General features: G+C 44.5%; 1 protein-coding gene across 2 annotated transcripts; it reads right to left on the reverse strand.

The window, feature by feature from the left end:
* Positions 1–5,257: 5,257 nt before the first annotated feature.
* On the reverse strand, positions 5,258–24,655 carry C8A (complement C8 alpha chain). Of its 2 annotated transcripts, XM_075759303.1 has the most exons (11): positions 24,407–24,655; positions 22,219–22,315; positions 21,122–21,266; positions 19,876–20,020; positions 18,144–18,333; positions 16,422–16,622; positions 14,876–15,116; positions 11,000–11,128; positions 10,130–10,287; positions 7,765–7,987; positions 5,258–5,790 (listed from the first exon to the last, which is right to left on the reverse strand). In XM_075759303.1, exons 1-11 carry the CDS (start codon positions 24,523–24,525, stop codon positions 5,630–5,632), a joined length of 1,809 nt encoding a protein of 602 aa, XP_075615418.1. In that variant the 5' UTR covers positions 24,526–24,655; the 3' UTR covers positions 5,258–5,629. The 2 variants fall into 2 exon arrangements, with proteins under 2 accessions (XP_075615418.1, XP_075615419.1); XM_075759304.1 differs by lacking the exon at positions 10,130–10,287 and having other exon boundaries at positions 24,407–24,637.
* Between the last annotated feature and the right edge of the window lie 3,111 nt (positions 24,656–27,766).

The raw sequence follows: 27,766 nt of genomic DNA on the forward strand, positions 1-27,766 counted from the left end.
ATGGCTGAGCTTGCAGGAGAGGCTGAACCTCCTGCACCCTGACGGGGGGCTGTCACGCCAGGACCCACCGCTGGCGCAGGACGAGCAGCCAGCTTTTCCGTAACTCTTTGACACAAGCAGAATAAGTGGAACATTTTGGAACAAATATCTTTGCACATCCCCTGAGGTCTTCTGCCCTTAGTAGTTGTCTCTGCCCAAAACAGGCTCGGGTTCATCAGTTTGAGCCTGTGAAAGCCTGTATTTCAGCGGCTGCATTGCTAGTGCACTCAGGTTAGGACATCTGAGCTGGAGAGAGTTTGCTGTGAAAAAAGCCAAAGTAAAATTAGTGGTTTGTCCTTTGTTACCATCCCTGGAGCCATGCATCCCAATCCAGGTCAAACAAAAGAGGAACCTGTAATACTGTGCATCGTTTCATGACCTGAGCGGGGACTTGCCTGCTACAGCTTCGGGACTTGCCTGCTACAGCTTCATTGGTGGTTAATGATTTTTGCAGACATTCGGTGGGGCATGCTGTAAAATAACCAGCAGTAGCTTTGCTCCAGGAAATCAGTTCCACCAGTCCAAAGTTGTTCATAAGTGCGAATTTTCTAACATCTGCAAGGTCAAACACTCTTCCGAGGGTTTTTAGCAATGCTGGTGATGATGGGTTGGTATCACCAGTTTCTCTCCTTTCAGACTGACGTTGTCTAAATGTAATTCTTGTAAGAATAACTCAGGCTCTCTGACATCTGAACAATGGAACATACATTTAGTTGTAGCCTTCATGCCGCCTCCACACTTATCTATAAGGTTTCTGTGACAGCTTTAAGAAAGGAAGAGCACATTGCATATGTAAAAGAAGAGTGCTCTGTACTCATTATGGGCTTCATAATTGAGCTGCCAACCCAAAACATTTACGTTATCCACTGTGATATCTTTTGTGTGATAGAAATTTGCCAAGAGATTCATTTAGGGTCATGGTCAAAGCGGTCACTGCTTATGCTAAGTATGATATTCTTCAGAGCTTTTTAAAGGGACACTGTAGAAGCTCTGCAGCAGAGGACCCTGATCATGGTTCATGTGTGCCGGTGAGGACGTGTACTGCAGTGTGGTTGCCTGCCCTTCTTGAGAAGCATCGATGTAATTTGGTCAAGGAACTTTCTTAGATGAGTGGAGTGGCTTTTGTAAATTTGACCACCTTTCCTGACCATCAAGCTGGAGGAGGCACTCTGACACATAGCCATGGTGTGTCTATCCTCTGCTCTGGCAAGCACAGCCCAATGTAGGAACCTGAATTTGGACAGTTGTTCCAGATCAGAAAAGCCTCGATTTGGCAGTGCCTGGATTTGGATATTTGGGGGTTTTTTTGAGGAAGAGAGAAGAGATTTGACAATCTTCGAGATCAGCAGGATAGTCTAACTGAAGTATGATCTCAGTAGTGGTTGAATATTGAGCCTATAGGCTTAGAAGCCTCCCATAAAGGACATAACTTTATCTTGTCCTTGTGATTTTGTGCTTTGATTCAACTAACTAATGATTTATTATGACCTGGAGGGTAATAAAAAATACTATGCTGAAGCTTTTATTGTTTCATTTTGGTACGCATTAAATTTTGGTACTATCTTTTACTGGTGTTTCTAACTTCCACGTTCTGTGTAAGTTTAGATTAATAACCCACGTATGAAAACTGGGGAAGGCTGCCGGCGCGGTGCGTGCATGCACTGATGGCCCATTTCTCTGGTTAAGACACTTGCCTGTGAAAAAACAGAAACTCAGTAAACATGGAGAAGCTGTATCTTCTCCACCTCCTTGCTTGAAGACATTGCTGCTGCGGTGTGTGCTGAATCCAGCCAACGTGGCTTAGGAAGCTCCCGAAAGGGCATTTTAGGTAAGTTGTAATTGTCACATCCAGCTTTCCCAGGGGAAAACCAACTTGATTCTTGCAGCCCCTAACATCTCCATCAGGGGTGGGTAAATCAGACTGGTTTCCTGCCTGGATTCATTTGCTCCTTGTCTTTTCATGACATATAGACACTTTACGTTTACCTGTGAGGCTGGGACGTGGTCTAAGCTGTGGCTGGGGACTTGCGAACCCTGCAGTAGTCATAGCGTTGCTAAATTACTTTGCCATGCTCCTGTTTCTCCCGCTATCAGATGGATATAGTTGTTCTTCCCCGGGTTCTCTCCCAGAAGGGGAGATTTGTTGAAGGCGACCCAGTGAGTCCATGCAGAGGTGTTAGCAGTCCCCAGATTTCCAACTCCTCCTTCTTCTACCTTGGTGGCTAAAGAGCCTAGTGAGCACCCAAGACAATCGCCAGATTTCAGGTCAAATTATGCCTGCAGATTTGTCTTCCTTTTATATCTTAACACCGCCCTGCTTCTGTAAATCAACACAACTAGAGAAGACAACAGTAATTATTACCATGATGAACATATTTAACATTTTTTTTCTTATTTGTACTGCAGCACTAAGAGTCCCGCTGTGCCAAGCATGGTACAGCAGCGCAACAAATGCCAGTCCCTCCCCAAACTCTCCAGAATCTAGTGTTTCTTTTGTTTCAGGTTTTTTTGGGGTAGGATTAAATATTTTGTATCTTCCTTTGCCTCTGCATTCCACTGCATGAAAAGGATGGCGATAATTTTTGAGCCGCTCCTGGTGGGGAATTTTTGCCTGCGCTGTAAAATGGCAGGCTCAGAGGGATGCAGGCGTTCAGGTAGTCGGCATGACATTGACCCCAAGGTAGAAAACAGCTCTGTCTCAAGCGCTGCCCTTATCTCCTCTTCTGTTAGCTGGTTATCTGGAGCCTGCACCTTGCAACCTCAGGTGTATTGTCATCAATCATTTGCTATTTTCTTTTGCGTACTGGTTCCTCTCTGCCCTTCCTTTGTTAATAACCCAGTTTGCTTATATCCATAAAAATATCTGATTGCGATACCATTTATCCAAAGCACCATACATCCATCATGTACTTATGAGTGAGATAAACAAGGTCTCCTGGGAAATACGCCGCAAGAAATATATAGGATAAATAACTATATCAAATGTATGTCAGTGTGCGAGAGGGGAAAAATCCATTCATTAAAGCCGGGGTGGAACTGCAGTGTTTTATTGTATGCTCTAAGCTTTTAGTTTAAGAAAGAAACGTACATTTTTGCTGCTTATCTCATCTAGCACAACTCTCACGCTGGCCACTTCAGCATGAGATATATTAGCTTCTTTGACTGGCATTGTAAATGTGTAATTGCTCATAATCCGTTTGTGGTTTGGTTGCTTTCCCTGCCCCCCCCCCGCCCCAGACCTTACAGGCAGCTTCTTCCTTTCTTTTGACTTTGGCTTCGCTGCTCCCGAGTTTCAGCCGTGCGGATGTCTGCGCCCCGGATGCAGCCGGGGACTGGCGTGGGAGGAGGGGGCTGCCGCCGCCGAGCTCCCTTTGGGATTTGCAGGAAACCCTTGGGTTTGTGTTTCATTGCCCTGGGTTGCGAGGTGGACGATGGACTCTGCCCCGCACGTATCCTCCCTTTCACCTCTATGCTCCAACACCGCGGGGTTCAAAATGGAGAATGAACAACTGCAGGCAAATCCCAGCTTTTTTGCTCTTATTTATATGTGCGTCGTGGTGGTATTTTACATGACGGTTTCTTTAATCACTTGGATTTATTCTTTTTTTTTTGTGTGGTTCTCCAGCCCGTGATCTATCCTTCTAGAAGTGGCTCTAAAAGCCAAGGCTGCAGGTTGCCTTCCTGCACGTCCCATCCCTCCCCAGCCTCCAAGGCATCGGATCGTCCTGTTCATTAACTTCTTCCCTCTGGTCACAGGAGAAGCACGCTTGGCTTTCTAACTACGGTGACTTTATACTCATTTCTTTTCAGGTATTTTCCTGAGTCCTAAGCAACCGGTGTAAAGGTGAGAGTTGCCCATGAGCCAAACAAGTCCTTGGTGTAAGAGCGCTGTCTCGTGTTTCTACATAACCTGCCATAACCGCCAAATGGTACCGACGAAACTATTGATGGCAAAACTTGTTCTGATCCTACATTTCACATTCCTCTGGGATGTCTAAATCAGAGCGATACATGGGTGCTTCATGCTGCTGCATTTTTCCCAGCATAGAAGACATCCGATTCAAGCCTTTGGCAGCAAATTCATCTCTGGGTGAATATCACCTTTACCTGGAAAAAGAAAGTTGGCAAAAAGGCCACAGCTTTACCAGTCATCATAGGGTTTTTTCACAGGACAATTACATCTCCATGTTCAAGACACCGTGGTTTGTTGTTCTCGTATACAAAACCAGCCTGTAGTTGCCTTTTCGAGCAAAAGAGAAGTGGTGAAAAAATTGTCCTTTGGCAAACACGCACACAAAAGAAAATATGGGGCCAGATCTTCAGGTAGCATAAATCAGCTGCGGTGAAGGAGCGACGCTGATTTACATCAGCTAAGTGTCAGACTCTAAATCACCACTGACACGCTGTTGAAAAACAAGCATTTCCAAGAATCAGAGCTGTAGCTGAGCAATTTCTTTCGCTAAACCATGATTCCTTTCTACTCCCTCTTTCCATTCAAATGTATATAGAAGCGCTCCTTTGTGCTTTGAGGTTTTGTTGCTGTTGTTGCTTTTCCTAATGCCCAATTCCTTCTCAGGGCTTTTTTTCCTTCTTCTTCTTCTCCCCTTGCAGTGAAAAGCACTGTAAAATGAAGTGCCATTCGCCTTCCTCCACCCCAGGTTTTTGTGGCAGTTCATTAAGAGGAGGGAGCTGGGGGCTCTCACCGCGGTCTCTGGACGCGGTTCAATACTGTGTGTATTCTTGTGCCGAGATTTACGTCTTACATTCAAAAAAGCCCCTTAAATCAAGCAGCCCGTTAGCATCTTCTCCGGCTCTGGGCGTCTGGGAGATAAAACGCCTGCATGCTCATAGTCAATTCATCACTGATCTTAAAGAGGAGTAGCCTTCGCTTGTGTGTGAACATCCTCTGCCAAATGCTTGTGTTCGAACCTCTCTATTTATTGCTTTATTTATTTATTTCAGATACATCGTCAGTTTGGGTTCACATTTCGCAATGATGCTTCGGCGTCTTTAGGCTTAAGCTTCCTCCCATACAGCGCAGCATATGGCTTTGCTGCAAATGCAGCCCTGACCAATATGCTGGACTAAAAAATCTGACAGCGCCAACTTATAAAAGTTTCATGGTACATATGTCAATACCAACTGCATAAAAATGCAAGGATCGTGAGCTTTTAATGTGTTTTCCAAAGGCAAATATAAAAATTTCTGCGAGTCAAGCTTACTCATGTAAACATTTTCAGTAAATTTATTTCATGCCATATTATAGCCCCACGGTCACCCAGCAGCAAAACCACCCATGTGGATGCTCCACCATCTCCTGTGTCAGAGCCGTGCCACGGTGAACTGGTGGGGCTCCCGTCACATCTCGTGGTGCGAGGGGGCAGCCAGGCATGGGTTCAATCAGCCAGAGCAATCCGTCTCGTTTTATCCAGCGAATCTGGCACGTCTCCATAAGTACAGAAATGCAATACTTTGCAATTATTTCTCTGCAGTGGAACTCTGTTGCAGGATTATGCCCGGAGTATTTATAGCCCAGCACAGACTCCAAACTGCTCTCGACCTGCGGGGAGCGATGCCGTCCCGTGGGTTTTCAGCAGGCTTTGCTCTGCAGGTCCCTCCCCACGCAGGGCTCCCCGCTGCCCTGGGGGGCCGGGTTGTTGCACTGCCGGCTGCGCCGCGCTGTGCCCGACTGGCAGGGACCCCAGCCTGACCAGCAGCTCCAGCGCCCCTTCGTCTCTCTGCCTGCAAAAGCTTTAAAAAAAAAAAAAGGGGGGGGGGAGGAAGAAAAAAAAGAAGGTATTCAGTTCTGAAGTGCTTCATATGGCCTGACTGCAGAGGCATACTTCAGGAGCAGGGGAGGAAGATTGAGCTGAATGCCACCACTGATTCGTGATTTGGGCTCCAGCCGTACAGTTTGCTGCGAGCGGGACTCCCGGGTCCATCCCAGCCGTGCCCAGCACACAGATGGCTGTTGAGACAAAGGTGCTTTGAAGCCAGGTGAGATGAAGCAGCATCACCTCCTTCAGACACCAATAGCTGTTTCTTTTTGTCCTCTGCTCATTTGAAAGGTTGTGCTTTGGCTTTCCTTTCCCAAAGGGCGGCTGACAGCTCTCTCTGCACTAACTTTCTCGCCTCCGAGCAAGCCAGAGGGACAAAAGTCTCCTAACGTCGTGGAGCTGTTCTGAAAAGTCTGCCCATCCCTTTGGAGATGGGTCATTTCAAGGCTTTTTCATTACAGTACAGACGGAATTGTCAGGAGCGTTCGATACTATGGATTATGGTGGCGCTCCTGAATGATGGGAATGCTTGATGGCTGTCATTTACTGTCGTTTTTTATTTACTCAACTGGCCTTCATGCCTGGCTTGGGCACTTTATTAATCCAGACAGCAAAAATGGATGTGTGTGCTCTTACTTAGTGCTGGCTGGAAAGCTGAGTTTCCCGTCTGCTGAAACATTCTTCTTTTAAAAAAACTGGGTTTGGTCTTAAATCAGTTTTGAAACTAAAAATCTGCTTCATTTCCTATGAGCTGGAAGTTTGCGCGTCCCCGCTGTTGTTAAAAGCAGGGAGCACGGGGCTGGCCAGTTCGGTGGGGTGCTTTGGGGCCAGGTCCTGAGCTTTCCATCTTCCTCGTCTAAGGCAGATTCCTTGGATTTGGAGACAACTGAAAGAACCTCAGATTTTTTTAAAAAAAAAAAAAAACCACTTTTGAGTCACTGAAGCAATGCTTTTGAGTTCAGCTTCATAAACCATCTGCCCAGCTCTGCTCTTGCTCCTTATCTCATCACAGCTTTGTTTTTCCAATGGTGAGACCCAAGTTTCGAGCACACGGCTGAAGGCCTGGAGCTCTGCCTGGTGGAGCTGCTCTGAAGATGCATTTTTCTGTCAGCTTCAAGTGCTGAGATTTGGATATTTTTGTCGTCACCAACCAGGACAAAAATATCCAGAAAGAACTGTGACATTTTTTGAAATAAAAGAGCAGGTTCCAAGGTTGGTTTTTTTTGCCACCCATTTAATTTTTTAGGATAGTGTATGAAGTCATAAAGAAAACATAAATAAAAGCCTGTCACTTTGGGAAAACACATTTTTCTCCCCCAAATAGATACTTCCCTCTAGTTAAAATGGTTCCCTATGGAAGGGGGGGGGGGGGGGGACGACAATCTGGCAATTCTTTACGGAAACAGCATTTTTGATGGCACGTTGAGCACCACTTCCCAGTCGCTCAGCCTGACCCTTTCAGTCTCCCTCCGTCCCTGCCTGTCGAGGTTCATGCTCTCACCCTTGTAGCAGTCATCCTTAGCGGGACACCAGAGAATTGCTATCCTGAGGATGTGACGTACCAGTCAGTGAGGACCAGATGACGGGCTCGTTTACAGTAACGAGCTGCATCCTTAGAGCATCACGGAGAGGCAGAGCCCCCCCCCCCGCCTTGGTGGGCAATGCGGGCAGCCGGGCTTTGCCTGGGTGCTGCTGCTGCACCCCAGCCCAGCTTTTTGCAGCATGTCACTAAGTCTCCAGCTATTAAAGACATCCTCAGTTCCACTAATTTATTTCTAATAATCACCCGAGCTGTTTCTTGCAGGGCTGCTTAGGGTAGTGCAGCAGCAAAAGTGATAGAGAAGAGAAGGCTTGGTTGATGCATGGATGCAAAGAGCTGCTGGTTAACATATGGAGGGGAAAACCTTGTCCCTTTACTGCCTGCTACGGGTGCACGCCGGGATCTTACCTCTGCGGCTAGTCTGCTCGCAGGCAGGGCCTCCGTAACCTGGTTGACACTGACAGAAACACGTGTCTCCCACCAAAATGGGTTCTCCATTGTTCTGGCACGGTCTGCAGCGGCAGGCGTTGAACTCCAGCAAGTAATCGTCCAAAGCCCGTTTCAGGTTTTGCCGTTTGGTTTCCATGTCGCCAAGGTTGCTTCTGCGGAGTATTTCGTAGATGGGCTGCAGCTGCGTGGGATGGAGACAAATAGCATGGAGACAATTTCAGCTGGGCATCAACTGAGATGCTATCATGCTGCAGTCAGAGAGCTGTGACGTTGCTGGATAAACTCAGGGCTCAGAAAAAAACTCATTTGTCTTCCTCGACAGCTCCATGTACATCATGCAAATGTGTTGCCACCGCTGATGGGCCCCAGTGAGAAACCACTGTTCCAAAACCTTCCTCATCTTAGAGTGGGATTGGCTTTTCAGGACATGCTTTGGAGTTTTAGTCTGGATTCAAATGATAAACTAAAACACTCCAGTTAGTTAGTTAGATAATTTTTTGATTGATTTCTTAGTGCTATCACAATCTCAGGGATTTTTGCATGCTTTTTTGAACAAAAATGTTTTGCTAAGGGCTTTGGACAGTGGGTGTCATCAAAACTTAATGCCAACCTACCATCAATGGTGACCAAATTGTGAACCGACCAGTAAATGCTGAGCATGGAGAATTTTACCTTCCTACATTTTACCCTTTGGTGCAGTGAAATAATATTCAGCCATCTACAGCTTTAAGACCATAACATGCTCGTAATATTTCAAGTAGCAAAATCCTGTTGCTCTATCCCATTCAGCAAATATAGCCCAGTGTGGGCAACTGTAATTATAACTTGCCCAACTGAAGCCTAATATTCAACTGAATATTAAAGCTAAAAGCCCTGGACTGGTCTGAGGACACGTATTTACATTTGTCCATCCATGTGTTTGTGTAAATGCCGCGCGTCCTTGCTGGGAATCAGTGGAAACCGGTCCCAGAGAAGAGCTGGGCATCGTCTCATTGCACAAGGCGCACAGAGAGCCGTTCGTGGGGAGGCTCAGCAGGGCTTGGGGAAAAGCCCTTAGACAAATTTGCACAGGCCTGTTTAACAAACGAGAGGGAGCTACAGATAAGAGCTGCTGAAGTGGACATGAGCACTTATCGGCAGCTCTGGTTACACAGCGGCTGCTGAGCTCAAAAGCAGCCAACAGAGAGGTCAGCACATAGTTTACTGGAAAATTGCAATAAATTTTGCCAAGAATTGATGGGAACTTGTGCAGAAAGGTGAATAACCTGCAGCATGCATTCAGCTGGAACTGAAAGCGCTTCTATGTTATCAGGGCTTTCTGCCACCGGGGTGCTGCCCAGGAAGGTTTGCAGATTCCCTCTTGCCCTGCCAATAATTCAGATGATTCCTGATTCCACCTTCCCTCCTCCCACCCTCTGTCAGAGCCAGGACCAGGTGTGCTTTCAGATGAAGATGAGAGGGATGGAAGTGGCAACGTGTCCCTGCCATGACCGAGGACCTTCCCCCACGCCCCACAGCTGCACTCCCAGAGCAGACCAGTGATAGCAGCATCTCAGGGTAGATGTGGTACTCCTGACCGCAGCCGAGGTGTGCCCAGGTCCTCACACCTCTGCGGTCTCTGGCCCTGGATTCTCTCTTCCTTTCCATCCCCTCAGTTTGCACCCATCTCCTCCCCATCTCTGAAGCCCTGTAGGATGCTTCAGCAATCCTACCATTTTCTGTGGCATCCAATAAAAAAAGAGGGAGGGGGAGAGCTTGGCTGATTTTTATGGCCACGAACCCTATTTGCAGAACATGGAGAGAGACAGGACTGACCTGACAAAGCAGCCAGGAGCCCTCTGCTCTAAAAACTCCTGGAAGCACCCATAGCAATACCGACCACGGTCTGCAGAGGTTAGGCATAGCCACTGGGGCTCTGAGGCAGATGCAAAGCAGTGGGGGTCCACTGCTGATGGGGGGAGAAGACTCCTTCCCCAGCCCCCCACGAGTCCCCTGCTTGTAGACGAGGGCGGACAGTGTCGGGGAGAATAATAGGGATGAATGCAACTGCGGAGAGCCATTCATCGGGAAGCTGTTTGGGGACACATCAAAAACTTAACTCGGCACTAATCCAGCATTAAGCTCCTTGTCCGTCTCCCTGCGGATGCAGTCGGTGGGAGATGTACTCCCCATTGTGAAATGAATAAGAGGTTACCAGATCAGTGGCCCATTACATTTAATCTTGTTCTGTGATGGGATCACAATAAAAATACGAAATGATCTGCTCGGCTACACTTTCATTCCTTATAGTGGCAGAGTTTCTTCAACTGCAGAAAAGCCTTACCTCAAAATCAATAACAGCAGGATTATATTTTAATGACCTTCCCCAGTGACGATACATATTGCCATCCCAACTGTTTAAGAGCCCTCCGCTGTAACTGGTATCTCCACCTCTAATCCGGGGAATAATATCTTCCACAACTGCACTGTTGCTCTCAGCATCTGAAAAGTTGAATTACACCCATATTATTTAGTTGCTGTTTCCACACATACACTAGAAACTGCTTAATGGAGGTGAGACCAATCGTGCGAGGGGCTAGCTGTGAGCAGCAGTGATGCTGCCTCCTGAAATCAATGGGAGCTCAGCATCCCCCGCTCGCGGGGCGAGCCCTGCCACGGTTTCACAAGGCGGTCAGTGATGAGTCGAGCATCACAAATGCTCTAAGCTGGTAAACCCGAAGAGCCTGCACGCCGCCAGCCTTTGTTTCTAGTTAGCACTGGGCACTAGATCATGCTGTCTATAGCTGGTTAAGTGATTTACAAATCTGGGGCTTCCTAGCCTCTTTGAGTACTTTTTATAGTTAGGTTTGACTTCTTTAAAGTTGCCATGTTGCCCTTGTCATCCATGCCCAGTCTGTCGTGGCTATAGGGACTGCAGCCCCCTTCCAGCCACCCCACTGCCTCTACACGTGTTTCTAATCCCGGTATTGCTATCTGAATTCCTGCTCTTTCAAGAGCGATCCGTACTCCTGGAGACTTGGACCCAAAGTCACTTTGGTCCCATGACTGGGCCTGAGCCGTGGCTGGGGATGGCACAGAGGTCCCTTCATCATGCCCTTGTGTGACCCTACTTGAATCTCCATGTCCAAGTGACCAAAAGAAAAAAAAAGAAAAAGAAAAGATGCCTTAACAGACATCTGCCCTGCTATCATACCAGTTTTCAGAAATCCTTTCCTTGCACAGTGAGAGGATGATAGAGACGCTTCCAAACGCAGTTTATTCTCGCCGACTGTAAGGCCAATTGACTGGCCAATGCAGGCACTTATTTCTTCAGCACTGATGTCTGCAAAACAGAAAGGAAACCAGTAAAATCAGTGACTCATTCTGAGTAGGACGATGTTCATTTTCCTACTTTTTTTTTTTTTTCCCAATGAAGAAAATATTCATTTGCATGGCCTGTTTTTTTAAAGTCAAGAGGTATTCTGGGCAGAGAAGAGCCCTTGGTCTTGCAGGCAAAGCCAGCATTTTATTGGTGTATAGTGGGCCTGTCAGGTAACAGGTGAATAGGGAAATATCCTTACTGTAAAATTGTTTCTTTCTAAAGTATTAGAAGAAAGTAAAAATCTTCACACAAGGTTTCAAACATGTATTGCCTCATTTGGTCTATTTATTTAAAAAGAAAAGTTGTTTTCTTTTTTTCTTTTAACAAACTGATTCATAACTAAGGTAAAGCTGGGAACAGCAGCTGAAACCAACAGATACTCACTAATTTTCCTAAACTCAGGATCTGCCCCCTGTATTAGCAGCTTCACTAGCATCCTTAAGTAGGAATTTGCAGAAGGTCTGTCTGCTGAAAGCTGCCAAAGCCTCGCTGCCTGCTGCTGGGCTGCTGCCGCCGCCGCCACGTACGTCATGAAAATCTGTGACTGGAGACCCATGAAATGACTGCAGAGGGGAGAAGGGAACTAATGAGGTGGTTTCACCAAGGTAAGCAATGCGCATATTTCATACCGCCTGGTTTTATGTACACACTTCAGTGTACTGCAAATATAAGGCCGTCTTCTTTAAGAGTTAAAAAAAAAATCCATTGATTTCAATAAATACGGGTATTGTAAGTAATAGGTAACTTTTATATTGCTCTTTTTGTCAGAGGACCTTAAAGTGTTTTACAAAGCAGCCTGGCGATCAATACCCCGGTATTGAAAGGGAGGCGCAGAGGTCAGTGGGATTTGTGCATCATGGCTTAATGGTCTAAAGATCGAACCTCCGGCCGAGCCCCAACGTGGAGCACCGTCTGCTGAACTGCCTCGCCCCAGCACCGAGGAGCAGCACCTTGTCTTGCTTGTGGTTAAAATACTGGTAAAACACCCATATCTCTGGTTTTGTTCCCTTCTGCACACCCTGCGGGAGAGGCTCACTGGAGCCACGTGGGTCCCAGCAGCATCCCAGAAAGGGGCTACACGTGCTGGAATCAAACTGGTGAGAGCTGAAGCGTGCTCAAGACTTCAGGGGGAATTACATCCCATCGCAAAACTGGGCCCTTGAGAAAGATTAAATGTGTAGCACTCAATTACTTGTACTAAACTGTTCAACAGTTGTAAACACAGTGGGTAAAGTTCATTCACCCAAAGCAACAAGAGTGATTGCTTATCTTGGTGTTGGAGTGCCATAAAATTAAACTTGAAGAACACCCTGATTAATTGATTTACCATGGTTCCCGTTGAGTAATTATGTTCAGCGAGGGTCTGTCAATACAATTCGCTATTGGTTGCAGCAAGATCAGGTCTTGATAAATGAAAAGTGGTTATCATTGCAAAAGGGTGGCCATAGAAAATATTGGCACTTGAGGGGGGAGCCCTGATAGTTTTTTATATGATATAATTTGCGAGAGTTAAATGTGCTCGAGTGATAAGATTTACTGCTGCATTTTGAATTAATCAGAATATATGAAGACTCTTTCTAATTTACTCTGCGCATAATGTTTCTCCCATAAATGTTCTTGTAATGTGTGAACACATTATACTGTTTTCTGCTAAATAATAGAAGCATAACAATCTATTTTAAAAACAAGTAATGAAAAATATTGATGGCAGAGCAATAAGGGACCTCGTTCTGACATATGTATTTATTTCACTCATGACCACATCCATAGAAGCCCTTGCAGCTTGAAAGCTAGAAATGGGTCTGGCAGCAAAATTGCAGTCCTAAACTCTGCATTGCTGAGCTGTCGCCTATTCCTTGGTATCTAAACCCAGAAAGTGACTTCATTTTCAAAATTCGAGTTTCCTAGACACTCGGAGTCCAGCTCATGCCTATGCCTAGCTAGATGCTCAGCGACCACCCAAGCTGTCTCTCATTTAGGGATCTTTTTCCTGGGCATGCCCTTTAGTCAGTGGTCTATAAAAAAGGAGTGTTTTCTCTTCCAGAGCGTTTAACACGTAGCCTCATGAGCTAGGTGGGCTCTCAGGATGCAGGCGTGGATCTAAAGCAGATGCTGTGCCGCTCAGCCTTGTGGGCTCTCAGCAGTACATCTCCAGGCATCTGCAGAGTTTTAAACTCATCTTTTGAAGCTCTAATTTTAAGACTTGAGTGCTTATATCCTGATCCTGACCATTCCTCAGGGGAGGTGGATAATCCTCTTGCAAACACAGCCTTCAAGCATGGCTGTGATCGCCACTAGGAAGTTGGTTTTTCACTAAATGCTTTCGGACAGTGGCATATCAGCCACCACAGGTGAGTCCTTCTGGATCTACATCATGTGGTGTAGACCACTGCTGACCTGGTAAACGTGGGCTTTCTAGCAGAGCCTGGGTTAGGTGAAAATTACGGATGCGTGCTACATCAGAATGAAAATTACATCTCTACTGGGGCACATTTTTGTCTTTTGCTGAATGTCAACATTCTTCTTTCCTAAGATAAGGCATCTCATAGCATAAATCTCCTCCTTATATACACAGCAAGCACAAGATAAAGCAAAGTAACAGTCTCCCTCCACATGCTCTTGATTCATTCTTCCTCTGAAATTGGCAATCTGCTTCCCGAAGACTCGCTTGCCAAGATCTTGTTCGCTTCTATATCACTCACTCTTCAAAGTGAATAAATGATTTGAAGAGGCATCATGTTTCCAAACATTAGTAGTTCAGGAACTTGATGAAAATTCTCTCAATCTCTAATTTCTTGTGGAAAAATTGGCATGGTTAGCACACAATATGGAGTGCATAGTTATCCTAGTGCCGATGGTACCAAACCATTTCAGATCAGAGGCAGAATTTGGGGCAGAACCATGGCAATTAATGGAAATAATGGAATTACAGCAATTTACACCAACTGCAGCAATTTGCACCTGTTGTCCAAGATCGCAATTTTCTTTTGCATAAACGTCCAGCTTGGGGTTACCAAGGCATCACTACCCTCAGCAGAATAGAGTGATGTTCCTTAGGGGAAGTGGGATCTGTTGCATTGTCGACACCTTTGCAAAAGTTGACAGTCTGGCTAGTGTACTAAAGTACCATATTATTGTTCTGCATCTTATGTTTTTTATTAGGAAAAATGTTATGCTTTGGCTCACCAGTAATGGCTATTCTTGTGCTCTAAACATCTGCAGTGCATGTTTTGTATAATTGAGATTTAGAGATATGGCTATCCAGCCTCATACACTCTAATTTGTTGAGAACTGGAGCTAACAGAGGTCTGTTAGTCTTCAGATATGACACTAACCAGAGTAAAGTCACAGAGGTGTTGCCAAGTGCAATGCCCTATTTCCATTTACATAAAATTGAAACCCTCACTACTAGGAGGCTCGAATGTGGGTGTGCTCTCATTCTTTACTCCGGATGAGTTTGCAGTCCTTCAGCATTCATAATAATGGCCAGAACAAAGACTATAAGAAATAGAAGTTTAGAGAAGCCTAGCACATGACATTGAAATGAGCAGCCACCCTCCCAGGGCCCAGGGAGATGATGGCTGTGGGGAGCAGCCAGAACCAAGTGAATTACTCTGGTGGACTGGACCCACCCCATGGTCTCCAGGCTGGAAATGCCTGGTTTAGAGCAGAAAGTTGTGAACAGAGAATATCTTGTGGTTTTCTAACCTTTTCTTCTCATTTCCTCCTTGTTAATGACAAGGATGTACTCAAAGATGCCTCCCATGGTGCCAGATGTCATGAAATGGGTGCCATAGTCATTGATGAATTTGGCATACATGCCGTAGTTGTAAGTGTCCGGAAGCTCCCGCAGGGAGAGCAGCACATCTTCATCCAAAACGATGTTGTCCCTCCTCATCTTGAAACGGGCTGTCTGCACCTTCGTCACAGCTCTAATGAATCCAACTTCCTGCAGGTAAAGAAAACAAGAGCTGCCACTCAACATTCATTTTTAAAAAAAAAAAAAAAAGTAATTTCTAGTCTTTAGGTATGCAGAGGAAAGCCTGAACCTTTGACTGTCAGTGTATGTTGAAGGCATGAAAGCAAGCCCAGGTTAAAATGAAATAGGTGGTAATTCTTTTTTAGAGTGTCTCTCTCCTGTGTGCTGTATGAGGTGGAGGGCAAAGCCCTGGGTTTGGATGCTATGGGCATTTTTATCGATGTACAAATACAATCAGACTTGGGCTCCACATGATTCCTCTTCATCCTCCATTTTTGTGATTTCTTTTTTCTGGTTTGCTTTCCATACTGTAGATTCCTTTTTGCTTTTTTCAGTCTCGGAAAAAAGTCAGTGATGCAGGACAAGGGCTCATGGCAAGCCCTGGCAGTGGGGGGATACCCCAGCCAGGAAGGTGCTGGTGGGGGGGTGGATTTCCTGGATATACCACCAGACTCCTCTTCTAGATTGGCCATTGCCCTGGACAAGGCTCCAGTGCAACCAGTACAGCCCTTTAAATGATTCCTTCAATAATTGATCACCATTTAGCTGCAAACGTGTGAATCTAGGCAAGGGCACAGTAAACACTATAACGGTGCCCATTTCCAACAGCTTTTAAGGGCATTTCAACTAGAATACCATCAAAGTAATTCTTTATTGTTTTCTGTCAGCAGCTGTAAGAGAAGTGGAGTCGGGGCATGGTAAATGTAGGAAACATCAGCATTCGCATTATTAGATTGGAAACAGGTCATCACAGCTGGTCCATGATGCAAACCCACTGTGAGAAATGCACCCTATTACCAGGTGCTCTTTTCAGCACGGTATTTTAACCTCTTGTAAAAAGCAGGGTATTTCCCCATCATAAGGCAGCTTGTATTAATTTGAAGAAGATATATTTGCTACCAGAGATCATTCCCTGAGGACAAATGTTTTGATCAACATCTTGATATTTCCTCCTCCCTCATCATCACTTTAAGCTTTTTTTTATTTATGTGCTTAATGTAGCCATGAAACAGGATGGGGTGAGATGACATGTGTTGTGGTATTTCGTAATACAATTTTATTCCCACTCCCTGTTTGCTGAAACATAATAAGAACAACAAACAGGATTACTAACAATCATGCATTTGCAATTACGTGAACAAATTAAGGTACAATTACTATGTGTTAAAAAATGCGATTGAGAGAATAAACTGACATAATTTACAGCCAGACCATGCAATGCACAGATGACATGACTGGAGCATATGCAACACTGATTTATTTATTTTTTTTTACCTTTGCAGTGTACTGTGTGAAATTCTTCAGGGATCCTTTGCCACCTGATAAAGTCAAGCCCAGGGTTAACTGGAAAGGTGATTTTGCAGGCCCAATTCCAATGGTAAAGCCTAATGTTCCGCTTTTATGACTTTTAAGGGCATCAAGCAGATCCTTTGAATCATCGTAAAACTCAAAAGTGAACCCAGAATCAGCACGAGCCTAAAGTGAAAGGAGCAGACATTAATTTTTACAGGTACTTCCCTTCCTTTTTAATCTCAATTTCTCTGAGGACCTGGTGGTGCCTCTGTTGAAGCCCATGATGCTCCTGACAGCACTGGCACTGAATTCGGCAAATGTAAAATCAAGAATTTAGTCAAGTGCCATTTCATTTGGAAATATGTGATAAGTGTGGGTAAAGCCATGCATTTTACTTCATCCGCCTCCAGGCAGGGGAAAGGTTTGTGTTTAGCCACTCAAAGCAGTACCGTTACAGCCAGGGCTGGTAATGGTGCCTAATTAAGCTAGCTTGACACTTCCCATTGTAAGCCCTTCCTTACAGCTCTGCCAAATCCTAATGATTTGGGGTGATTTTTTTTTTTTTTTCTCTCCAGCTTACTTCTGGGTGAATTTATGTAGGAAAAAAATTCAACAGCAGTGATCCAGCCACTTGCAATGGCAACACTAGAAAACAAACATTGTTTTGCTTGCGTTTTAGAGAAGTGACCTTTTCCTTGACAGCTCTACTTGGCCAGCCTGTGGAATTGAGCAGCCTCGCTGAATCTGGGCTTTGCCATTTGCTATGTCTATAAAAAGCGGGCTAAATTACCAACACTGAAAAAAAAAACATCTCGCATCGTCATCAGTGACTTCCTAGACCCAGGTGGGTAGAAGCTCCTAAGTCAAGATGCATACGGGGCATGCTCATGCGTCCCTCACTGCCTGACCATGGTGCAGATGTCCTTCCACTGCTAGCAGCAGATAAAGGGGAAAAGAGAATGTGGCCCATGTGGTGGGTCTGTCTGGGTTCAAACTGGGGACTAAGGGGCATGGGCCTGCTGGGAGGACATGAAAGCCACTTGTGTTGAGCTAGTGGCTGTAATATTCCCCTGGAATAATGTGTGTTTCATTCATTCATGTCAAAAAGCATGATAAATGTTTTAACAGTGTGGCCACTTACGATGTGGGAGACCCAGGTTGAATCTCTGCTCGACTTAGTTTGGTCTCCAACATCAGATGTGACCCCCCCCAGAGTATAGGCATTGTGATACATGGTGATGGCTTTCAGGATCTTTGTCTTACTCAGAATTTGGATTTATGTCCCTTGTAGCCATACCATAGACTTAAAATGCTTTCAGAGATTGAACTGGTAGCATTCTTCCTGTTTTACACATGGCCAACTTCATCACTAGAGAGGCAAGTGGCTTGCGCTAGCTCTACAGTTCATTAATAGCAGAATTTAGAGAAAACCCATTTCTCTTGGCTCTAACTAGACCGGAGTAAGCAGCGGGGGTGCCTGGATGATAAAGCATGCTAGTTCCTTGATAATAAATGCCATAAAATGCCAAAAATGCCATAAAACAGCATTTATATCATCGATTGCCTGTTGTCTCGGGGACAGCTGGAGAAAGGTACCTTGAAAGACAACCTATAGTGAATGATAAAATGTACATCATATCTTTATAGGAAGTTTGGCTTTTAGCTGGGAAAACATTGCTAAATTTGACCACCCTAAGTACTTACTAGGAATTGGTATATGTGAAAGTTGTAAGGTTTGCGGAAATACTTCTCGTCATCTCCATAGTATAGATGTTCACATGCAGCGTCATACTTCAGCTCCCGCCACTCTCCGTTGTAGACATACTCACAGTGGCCTCCAAAAAAATTAGGATCATATATGTACTGGCTCTCTTCCTGCGTTAGGATATTGTATCTTGGAACAAAATAGCATTCAGAAAGTTATCCATAGCTCCCATTTTATTTCCCCAACAGTCTCCGTCAATGTTTCTGTTCTCCTGACGCTATATGTTATCTATCTGTCTCTGACTTTGAATTTGGATAGCACCTAAAATATAAAGTTTGAGTCTGTTCTCCTTGCTGTCTCCTTCCCAAAGCGAACAGGAGACAAACAGCTATTTTATTTTTGATTTGGACTCATATGCTAGAGACGGAAGGAATCAGTTAACTGTCCAGTCCATCCCGGCGAGTACAGTTATGAAAGTCCCAAAGTCCTGGAGTTCCTCCAGGTCCCCCGTGAGCCTCTCACAGCCTAATGCATCTCACTGTCACAAAGTGTTTCCTGGCATTCCCTGTAGTTGTTTTCTATCTTAATTTCATCTCCTTCTTTTTAATAATGGTCCCATTTCTCAGGGGATTTAACACCCTCCTCAGACCTGCAGTCTGCTTGTGCTTTGCCAAGTCTCAGGCTTGGTCCCTTACGCCTCTTTTTCCTGCTCACCAGCCGTCACAGCTGCTGCCCTCTGAAATCCTGCCTGTTACTTAATATTCCCTGTAATTCCACAGCCCAAAGTGAAAGCATTATTCAAACTAGACAGCAGCATTGCTCCTCACAACAGGGAATCGTCTTTAAGACTAAGATAGTAAATGTTATTGCTTTTGTGTGTTCTGTGGGAGAAACACATCAGAGAGCGGTATTAAATGGGGTGCTCGGTGAAAATTAATATATGTCTTGAAAAACTTTTGATGGACTCTCTCAGGCCCTGGGCCAGAGAGACATTTATCTCATGGACTCTAGAGAGCACTGGATCGAGCTGATGGGAAAGTTATCTAATGGGTGACTATGTTCTCATACTGTAGCTCATGATCTCCAAGTGAAAGTATGCAGTATCTTGGTTAAAACACAAGATTTAAAACAAGAAAGTCACAACAGACAATTTGCCTTTAAACTAGTTCTGGATTCCTCTTTTCCATGTATCACCTAACCAAAATTTGAAACTGCATACAGTAAAACTTTTTCATGGGTAGGTGTATTCACCCTGCACGTAGCCATGTGAAGCTCAGGCTCTCTGCCTTGAATCTGTGCTCTGAAGTCCTAAATCCTGGAGTTAAATCTTCTCCTTAAGGATGAAAGCCACCAGGATGCTGCATCTCCAAAGTCTACTGTTTCCTTTAATATATTGCTTTTATCAGCTGGAGAAAATTGTAAGATAACTGGACTCAGAGAACTGGGATATATTTTTACATGACTATACAAAGGACACTCAGAAGTACGGAGTGGCGGAGAGACACCAAGGTCAGATAGTAAATTTGAGACAGAATTTGAAATAAGAGCTGGGATGAACCCTCCTGCCTTCCTCATTGCTAGCCACAGTTGGATGGGACAGTAGCTCTCTTTTGGGTTTTGTAAAACACCCTACCAATTCACAGAGGGCTGCTATTACTCAGGAAGAGCAATATAAAGCACTTTTAATCCTGTTTTGGTTGTGAGAGTAGCAGCTGTTGATTAATTACTCACCCTTGGGCTGCTTTTTCAGACCCTGGGATTGGAAACAGTTGTTCACAAGGGCTTTCAATATCTTCATCCCCACAGTTAGCCTCATCAGACCCATCTCTGCAGTCTTGCTCTCCATTGCACACAAGATGCCGTTTAATACAGCGACCTAAAGCACACAGGTACAGGCGATTGCTTATCCACCCTTCAGAAAACCTTTCTGGCAGCTTGCACCGATTGTGGTGTTTTCCCCCCATATCTCAGGGCCACAAGAAGTCAAACACAGCGCTTTTCCGTTGGGAGCTTGCTTTTCCCAACTCCTTGGGGTGAGGTTTTCCTTTGCAAGCTGGAGCGAGCGCAGCTTGGTGTCCAAGCCAGCTGCTCCCTTGGACTCCCATGGGATGGGAATCAAGTAGAGGTCACCTTAGTGGTCTGAGTTTATTATCTACAATCATGCTTTTGGAAGGGAGCTACGGTTTTTCCTCTTCCCATTGCAGGAAGTATTCGGGGAATTTATTGCAATAATTATAGCTCAAGAATGGATGCTTGCAGGAAGGGAAACTTGAAAGTGCTTTTGCTTCTGGGAGTGACGAGAAAGCCTTAACATGGTATTCGTGGCATGAATAGACACCCTTGCCTCAACGGAGCGATGATGACCTGCTCCACCTGATGAGCTGGCCACAGAGCTGGCACTCATTTCTAAATTTCAATAGGATTTTCACTAAATGCTCAAGATGGGAGCTTGAGGCATTTGTGTAAAAACAAAAATCTGTCAAGGCTAGTCAAACTTTCAGAGAACAGCCATATTATATCCCAATCCTCAGAGCTGGGGATGGCTAAAAATAAATAAATCACACCAACAGATTGTTAGTTGGATTCATGATTGAACTATGTCTTTTGCAGGGGGAGAAGTGGTGTGTTGTGGGAGCGGTGCTGCCCATGGAGGGGAGCGTGAGCGTGCAGCACAGCAGTTGGAGCGGGGTATTTCTACTCTCTTTGTTCCACTGAAAAATTAACCTTTTCCATGTCACACAGCCTTCTTTTCTATCCAAATCTAAGTGTAACATGAATGGATTTTTGTAAAAGTGGGGAAAAAAAAAACAAAGACGGGGAAATTTCCTGCTTTCTCTGGCACTAGTTCACCATCCTGCTGGCTGGGCTGAAAGCATTTTGGCAAAGCTCTGCCCATGGCAGGGGACTGAAATCATCCCGGGTCTGTCCAGCCAGGACCGAAACCTCCTTGGTAGGAGTTTGTGCCCAGTTCACTCACCCGTTTCCTCACACTGAAAGTCCTTCCCGCAGCTGGGGGGTCCGGTGCACGTCACCTCGGCACGGCAAGCTTGCTCGCCCCAGAGATGCCCCACGCATCGCTGCCCCGCAAACTCCGCCGGCTGCACCAGCCTCCGGTACCGGTGCTGGACCGCACGAGAGAGAAAAACACCGCCAACACCTAACTTGTAACCCCCAGAGACATCTCCTCCACAGGCTATAAAGCAATTCAAACTATCGCTTTTGTCTATATTGTTATTTTTCTGTGTAGTCCACAGACTTCGCACATGGTAAATGGAGAAGGAGAGTCAGCAAAGAGGTGGGAGCTCACGAGATTTGCTTGAAGTTCATACAAGTGAATTGGGGGGCGGGGGGGCCGGAATGACTGTTTAGAAAAATCTCTTCCCTGTTTCATACCTTGGAAATACTATTGAATTTTTCCAGTTACACATGCTTTGTCCTGGAATGTAACAGGCTCAGATGGACACAGACACTAATTACAATACTGATCCTGCAACATTTCTGAGAAATAATGAGAATTGCTGCTCTTTAAACTGGGAAGAAAAGATAAAAAGGAAAGAGAGAAGAGCCAAATCATTTACTGATTATAAGCACAGGAATAAAAAATGCAGGGGTGTAAACTCAGTAGAAAGCAAAATTATGTCAGGTATTTGAAAATAAATTCTTGAATTATGAAGACATATGTGAAATGATATAAGAAATTGAGAACAAGAGCTGATGAATGAAGGCTGCTTTTAATTTCTTTTCATTGGAATATTTGCATTAGGAATCAGGGGATACTTAATTAAATCTGAGATAGAAAAGGAAGAAAGTCTTGGGCAAATATTCTGGCCTGATTCTTCCACCATTTGCCCTGATATTGCATTTTACTCTTCTGCTGCCTTAAATGACTTTATTCCCCAGTTTACACCAGGGTAAGTAAGAGCCTCTCTAGTAGAGGAGCATCTTCATCATATTTGGATGAGTTTACTGGATGCTTCAGAATGATGAATATGTATAATATATATAATTAATGTGTGTACATCCTCATCACAGACACATCTGAAGATAAATGAAGACATTACAGTGGAGTCTTACTTTTTTCTCTTGGCAAGGAAAGCAATCTGTCCATTCTGACCACTGGCTCAGCTGACAGTCGACAGGAGCTGGAGAATTAACATCTCTGCTGCTTCTTCTGAGGAGGGGAAGAGATAGCGGTCTAAGATCTTTGAAGTTGTGTTTTAAGGAGGGCTGGAGGCTAGCAGAGAGAAAATGATCTGTGTGTGTGTTTTTCCATCAGGAACCTATTTTGCAGGAAATGGGAAGCAGAGGGGCTGTACCACCTGAGATGCTCCACCCAAGTATTCACCATCAGATTTGGTCGGGGTGGAGGACCTCAGGACCAGTGGATTCTGTCTTGGGTTTCCTGCTCTCCCAAGAGATCCTAGCCCTTTCCAATGGGTAGATTGCAATAAAATATATGTACATCACAAATATAAGCCCAAACACATTGAGTGAACAGAAGGAATGTTGAGAAGAGACAGGTTTTAAGGAAAGGTTTCTTTTTTGGCTTTCTCCTTCAGAAGCACATCACAAGCTCCTGGAGCAGTGACGTTTATCACCTCAGGCCTGTTCTGAAATCTTGATTTCACTTTTTTAACACTATTGCAAACTCATGGTCAGTATTTTTCTGGACAAGGATGAAATCAGGGTCTGATTCCCATGGGCTTTGTGGACTGGTGGGAATGGCTGCACCAACAGTGCTGAGAAGGCAAGGTACAAAACCATGTTGACTATGGCAATTTGTTGGTTGACCGTTTCTAAAAGGAAATACATAAATTCTGAGAAGAGGGGAAAAAAAACTGAAGGAAGGGTATAAAAGCAGCAAATGGCAAGGGTACTGTATTGCAATGGTTCTTGGATCAGACTCTGTGCACACACAGTGAATATTACACAACAGCAGAAAAATACTCGTCTTGCCTCCCTGCCCAGTCGTTATGATCTCTTTTTCTGTCCCTACTCCTACAATCTTTATTTGTATAATGTGTTTCTTTGTCTTGAGGAGCAATCTGTGGCATGTTAGTACAACTCTGTGTTTGCCACAGCCTTCAAAGCATTTTGAGAGGTTATTCTGAGCCAAAACATTATTGTTATTTTGGTGATTAACTAATGAGCAGTCTGTTTTACTTACGAGACTGCAGTCCAAAGAGAAATATTGATAATTAGCAGAGGTACGGAGCACATTGGGGATTCATCAGAGGCTGTAGAAGAGAGACTACTAAAACTGAAAGCCGCAACAGCTCAGCAAGGGAACCTGTGGATGCAGATCACTGCGTGAGAGAAAAAGCCACCGTGTCTCCAGGAAAACAACAGGAGCCTGCAGACAAACACGGAGCTGGAGGACACAAGAGTATTGATGCCTTTTCGCTCTGACAGGAGGATTTGTGGGCTGTATCCTTCAGCACTTCACAAAGTACTTAACTGGCTCACCTTCGATTGGGTCTTACATTTACCTCTTCATTATTCTGCCTTGTTTGATAAGTTCATCAAACATCAAAAATCTCGTCTTTGTTCATTTTCAAAAGGGATTATCGGAATAAGCCTTCATAATTAAGTGTATCACTACCATATTTTTTTTTCTTTTCCGCCTTCTCCTTGTCTCCACATTCCAATTATCACTGATACATTTTTTGATCCTTCTAAATCATATTTGCCTTTAGAACAAGCCTGAAATTAATAGCTGTAGAAAAAAAAATCCAGCAGTTTTCCAATCATGACTCTATAGCTTGAGAAAAAGGTAACTTGTTTATTGCCTTCCTTGAAAGGACACTCGTATAGGCTAATAACATTGTTCAGGGGGAAAAAAATACAGGTATGAGGATCTGTCTTGGATTGAAAATTGGGTTATAAACATGCACTTGTTAACTTCACATTGTCAAATGCAAAATAATTATAATGAAAAAGAATATGAAAAATATTCACTTGTAAATCATCCTGTATAGGGAATTCATTCAAGTGCCCAAAACCAGTATGGTAATTTTTGTAAGGAAGCTTAAGAAGGCTTAATAGTCATCTGTAAAAGAAAAACCATTGTGCAAACAGTTCGTATAAGAAGGAATTATGATGCCTAGCTCAGGCTTTGGACAACTGCCAATATTTTTTTTTCTTTCTGGTAGCTGTTTACAGCGAGCACAGCGTGCACATGCCTCAAGTCAGGACAAAACTGATGGGCTGACTGACCTGCCCATAATTTCTATATGTAAAGTTGTTGAGGGGACACACTTACCTCTGGGAAGGCAACGTCTCCAGCTCCCTGCGTGCCGTAGCCGTGGCCTGACGTGCCGCTAAAGACAGTGAGCACATAGAGAGAATCAGAGAAGAAAGCTGACACAGGCTCCACCGCATTGTTTTCCCATATGTAAATGTTTGCTATAGATTAGCTGCAAACAAAAGCTTTAGGTTTCAGGATGCCGTGGGGCAAGCACTGCTAGATGAAGCACAGGGCTCACCGGACTCCAAAACGCTGCGGTAAATCATTGACAATGGCACAGATCAAATCACAAAGAATCAGGACACATCCCGGAGGCCTTTGCCCTTTTGGAAACAGATTCCCAGTTTTCTGGCAAGGGAATATATTAAACTGTGCAACTATTTCCACATTAAAGTCAATCAAGTCCTATTGCAGTGGCGTGTTTCTTGTCCAGCCTCCACCCTCCTTTTAATTTGAAGGAGGAGGAAACTCATTTTATTTCCCACAGTGACTTAACTGTAATTTTGGTGCGTCTGGTTGCTGACCAGGGAAAAGTTTCCCAGAACAGCAAATTGAAGATTATTCTAAAACAGCGTTATGAGGAACACGTACCTTCCAGATACATCAAGGAAATGTCAATTCAGCTTCTTCCCATCGCCATCCCCATAAGATTGTGTCCCACCTCCAAAGCTGATGTGAGTTATCACCTGGCTTTTGGATGGCCCTACACAGTCACTGTAACATGAGAATCTGAATTTTTGTTTTCTAAAGTGATTTGGCGTGAGAAAGATATCCCCTAAATCTGACACTGTGTCCTATCTCATAAGCTCTGTGAACCCATCTGTCAGCGGTGGCTCTAATGCTTTTTGCTGGTTGGGATCTTAACACAGAAGTAGTGGATGTGCACAAATATAACAAAGCAATATCATCCAAAGCAAGAACACCATGGGTTATTTATTATTAAGATAATCATCACAAGATCACAATATTTCATTTTCATGTGTTGGAAGAAAGAAAAAGCGGCCACTGGAAAGACACTTGGTCATGCTGTAGCCCAAGTTGCCCCATACCTGTTACCTCAAGCTAGCATATAGCCTGCAAAATTCCCCCAAGCGCTCCTGGGCAATTCAAATAAGGGTTTTAATATTTTTTTCATATACTATTAAAGCTAAATTGCTTTTGCCTGGGAGAAAAGCAGGGGATTGAAACTGGCCTAAGGCAATCCCCATCGTTACCTCCCTATTACACGGTACTGCTTCTCTGCATGTTGCTGTTAAGACAGAATGACATAGAAAGGTTTTAGCAATGCTTATAAGGGTCTGGTGGGGATGGACCACACTGTCCCCGTGGTGAGACCCTCCCTGGCCATCTGCCAAATCTGTCTTCTTCCAGATCTTCCAAACTTCTGCCAGCTTTTGATATAAATGGCTGCTTTGCACAGTCAAGTGCCTCCTCAGCATCTAAGCAAGACTGTTGAAGCATTATATCTTTTCTTTTCTGATAGCAGCATCAGAAACACACCACATATATAATGAAAGTTATTTGTGGCACGTCTCCCAGGCAAAAGGCTGGGCTGGTTTGTGCATTCAGGCACAACAACAATTTCGCACTGATAGGTGAGGTCATCTGGGGGGGAGGCGTGCGAGAGAGATTTAAGCGGCAAGCAAGGCACACCACATTAGAGGTGAAATTAAAGAACCTTTCTCAAAGGTGTTATGTTCCAAAAGTGATATATATAAAAGTTATGGTTCCATTTATAACATTATGAATTGAACTTGTCTAAAATGTGTGTTGGATCCTTGCCTCTAAACCGGAATGAACTCTCTGAACCTCTGGATTGCGATGCCAGCCGTGCTGTCGATAGCGATGCAGTCACCTTCAGGATGATGAGCCGTGAGCTAAAGTCTTGGGGCTCTTCAAGAGCATGAAAATATGGGCTGTGAGCAGGCTGGGCTGAGCAGCCTTTGAGACTATTCCCATTGCAAAGCTCTTTTCCCCGACACTGAAGAACCCTTCACTGCCAACCTCTAATTAGAAGACACAGAAGTCCTCATATGCAACTCTTATGTATCTAAGATCAGGAGCAGATTAACTCAGTGTAAACAAACTTGGGCAGCCACTGTTCCTCTCTGATAGCAATACAGGATTTTTTTCCACTTCAGAAAGTCTCCACTTCAAGTGTCTTTGGCCCAACAAGGGGAATTAATTTCTGCCTGCAGAATGCATTGATCTTTTAAATAGCACCTGGACAGCACGTTCAGTAACGTGGGTGCCTACGCGAGCCTAGCTCCAGGGTGAAGTTGTATTGCAAGAGCTAACATAACATTGCTTTGTCCAGCAATTTGCATTTGTACTTTCTTTATATGAAAATTTTTATTTTCTATATATTCATGTGGGTTTTGCTGCAGGGAGTACAGTTACTTAAAAGAATCATCCTTTTTTTATGCCAATATTTTATTTATGATTTTTGTGGTGCATTATCTATGCAATACTTTAAATCTGAGTTTTCTTCCTGACTTGAAGACCACAAACCTCTAATGACAAAGTCTTGTTCTTTTTTATTCTGTTCGATGCACCATAGCCTGAAAGTAGTATCCAAGCTTCTTGCTGTCAGTGTGACTGACACCTGCCACGTGCTGTTTGTTCTCTCATGATTCCCCAGGGAAAAGCGCAGAGCAGACAGCCTTTCATTCAGGGGTAGGGTGGGTTTGTTTTTTTTTTTTAAATACAGATATTGTTGCAATGTACAGAGGTTATAGAGATGTTAGATATGGCAAGATCAAGAAATTGTGCCTAGCAATTGGAGCTCTGCCCTTGGGAAGTTTGCTGTTTCGCATGTGCTTTCACAGCACACGTGGGCTTTCTCAGCTCGTCCTCTCTGCAAGCACAGGAGAGCTTTCTCTGCAAAGGAGCTTGGTAAAATAGCTTCTGTTTTGCCAAGGAAGCAAAGCTGGTTATCAAGGTCTTAATATCTGAACTTCAAAATCAAAATTCCAGCACAGATACCTTCAAGAGAAGGGTTTAGATTTGGAAGATGGCTTTATATTGTACAGCAAACAGAAGACACGAGTAGAAGTATAAGAAGGATGAGACAGATGTAACAAGTTTGCCATAGTTTATGCTGCTGAGCAGATGTTCTGCGCTAGATGATGTTTCTGTAGTCTTGAAGGCCTCATGCTCGTGCGTGCTGCATTACTGCAGGGCAGGGAAAGGATGCTGCAGGCGGTACCTGACCCTGGTCATCATCCTCCGTGTCCGTGGGGTTACAGCAAACACCGCCCACAGGTGCTGGCAGGAGCGGGTACTGATGCGGTGATGGTCCCACACCCCAGGTTAGTGGTTGTGTCCTGGTAACAGGGCTGACCAGTCACTGCAAACACCTTTTCCTCTCTGCAC

Source organism: Balearica regulorum, chromosome 8, assembly GCF_011004875.1.
Source record: "Balearica regulorum gibbericeps isolate bBalReg1 chromosome 8, bBalReg1.pri, whole genome shotgun sequence".
NCBI classification, from domain to species: Eukaryota; Metazoa; Chordata; class Aves; order Gruiformes; family Gruidae; genus Balearica; species Balearica regulorum.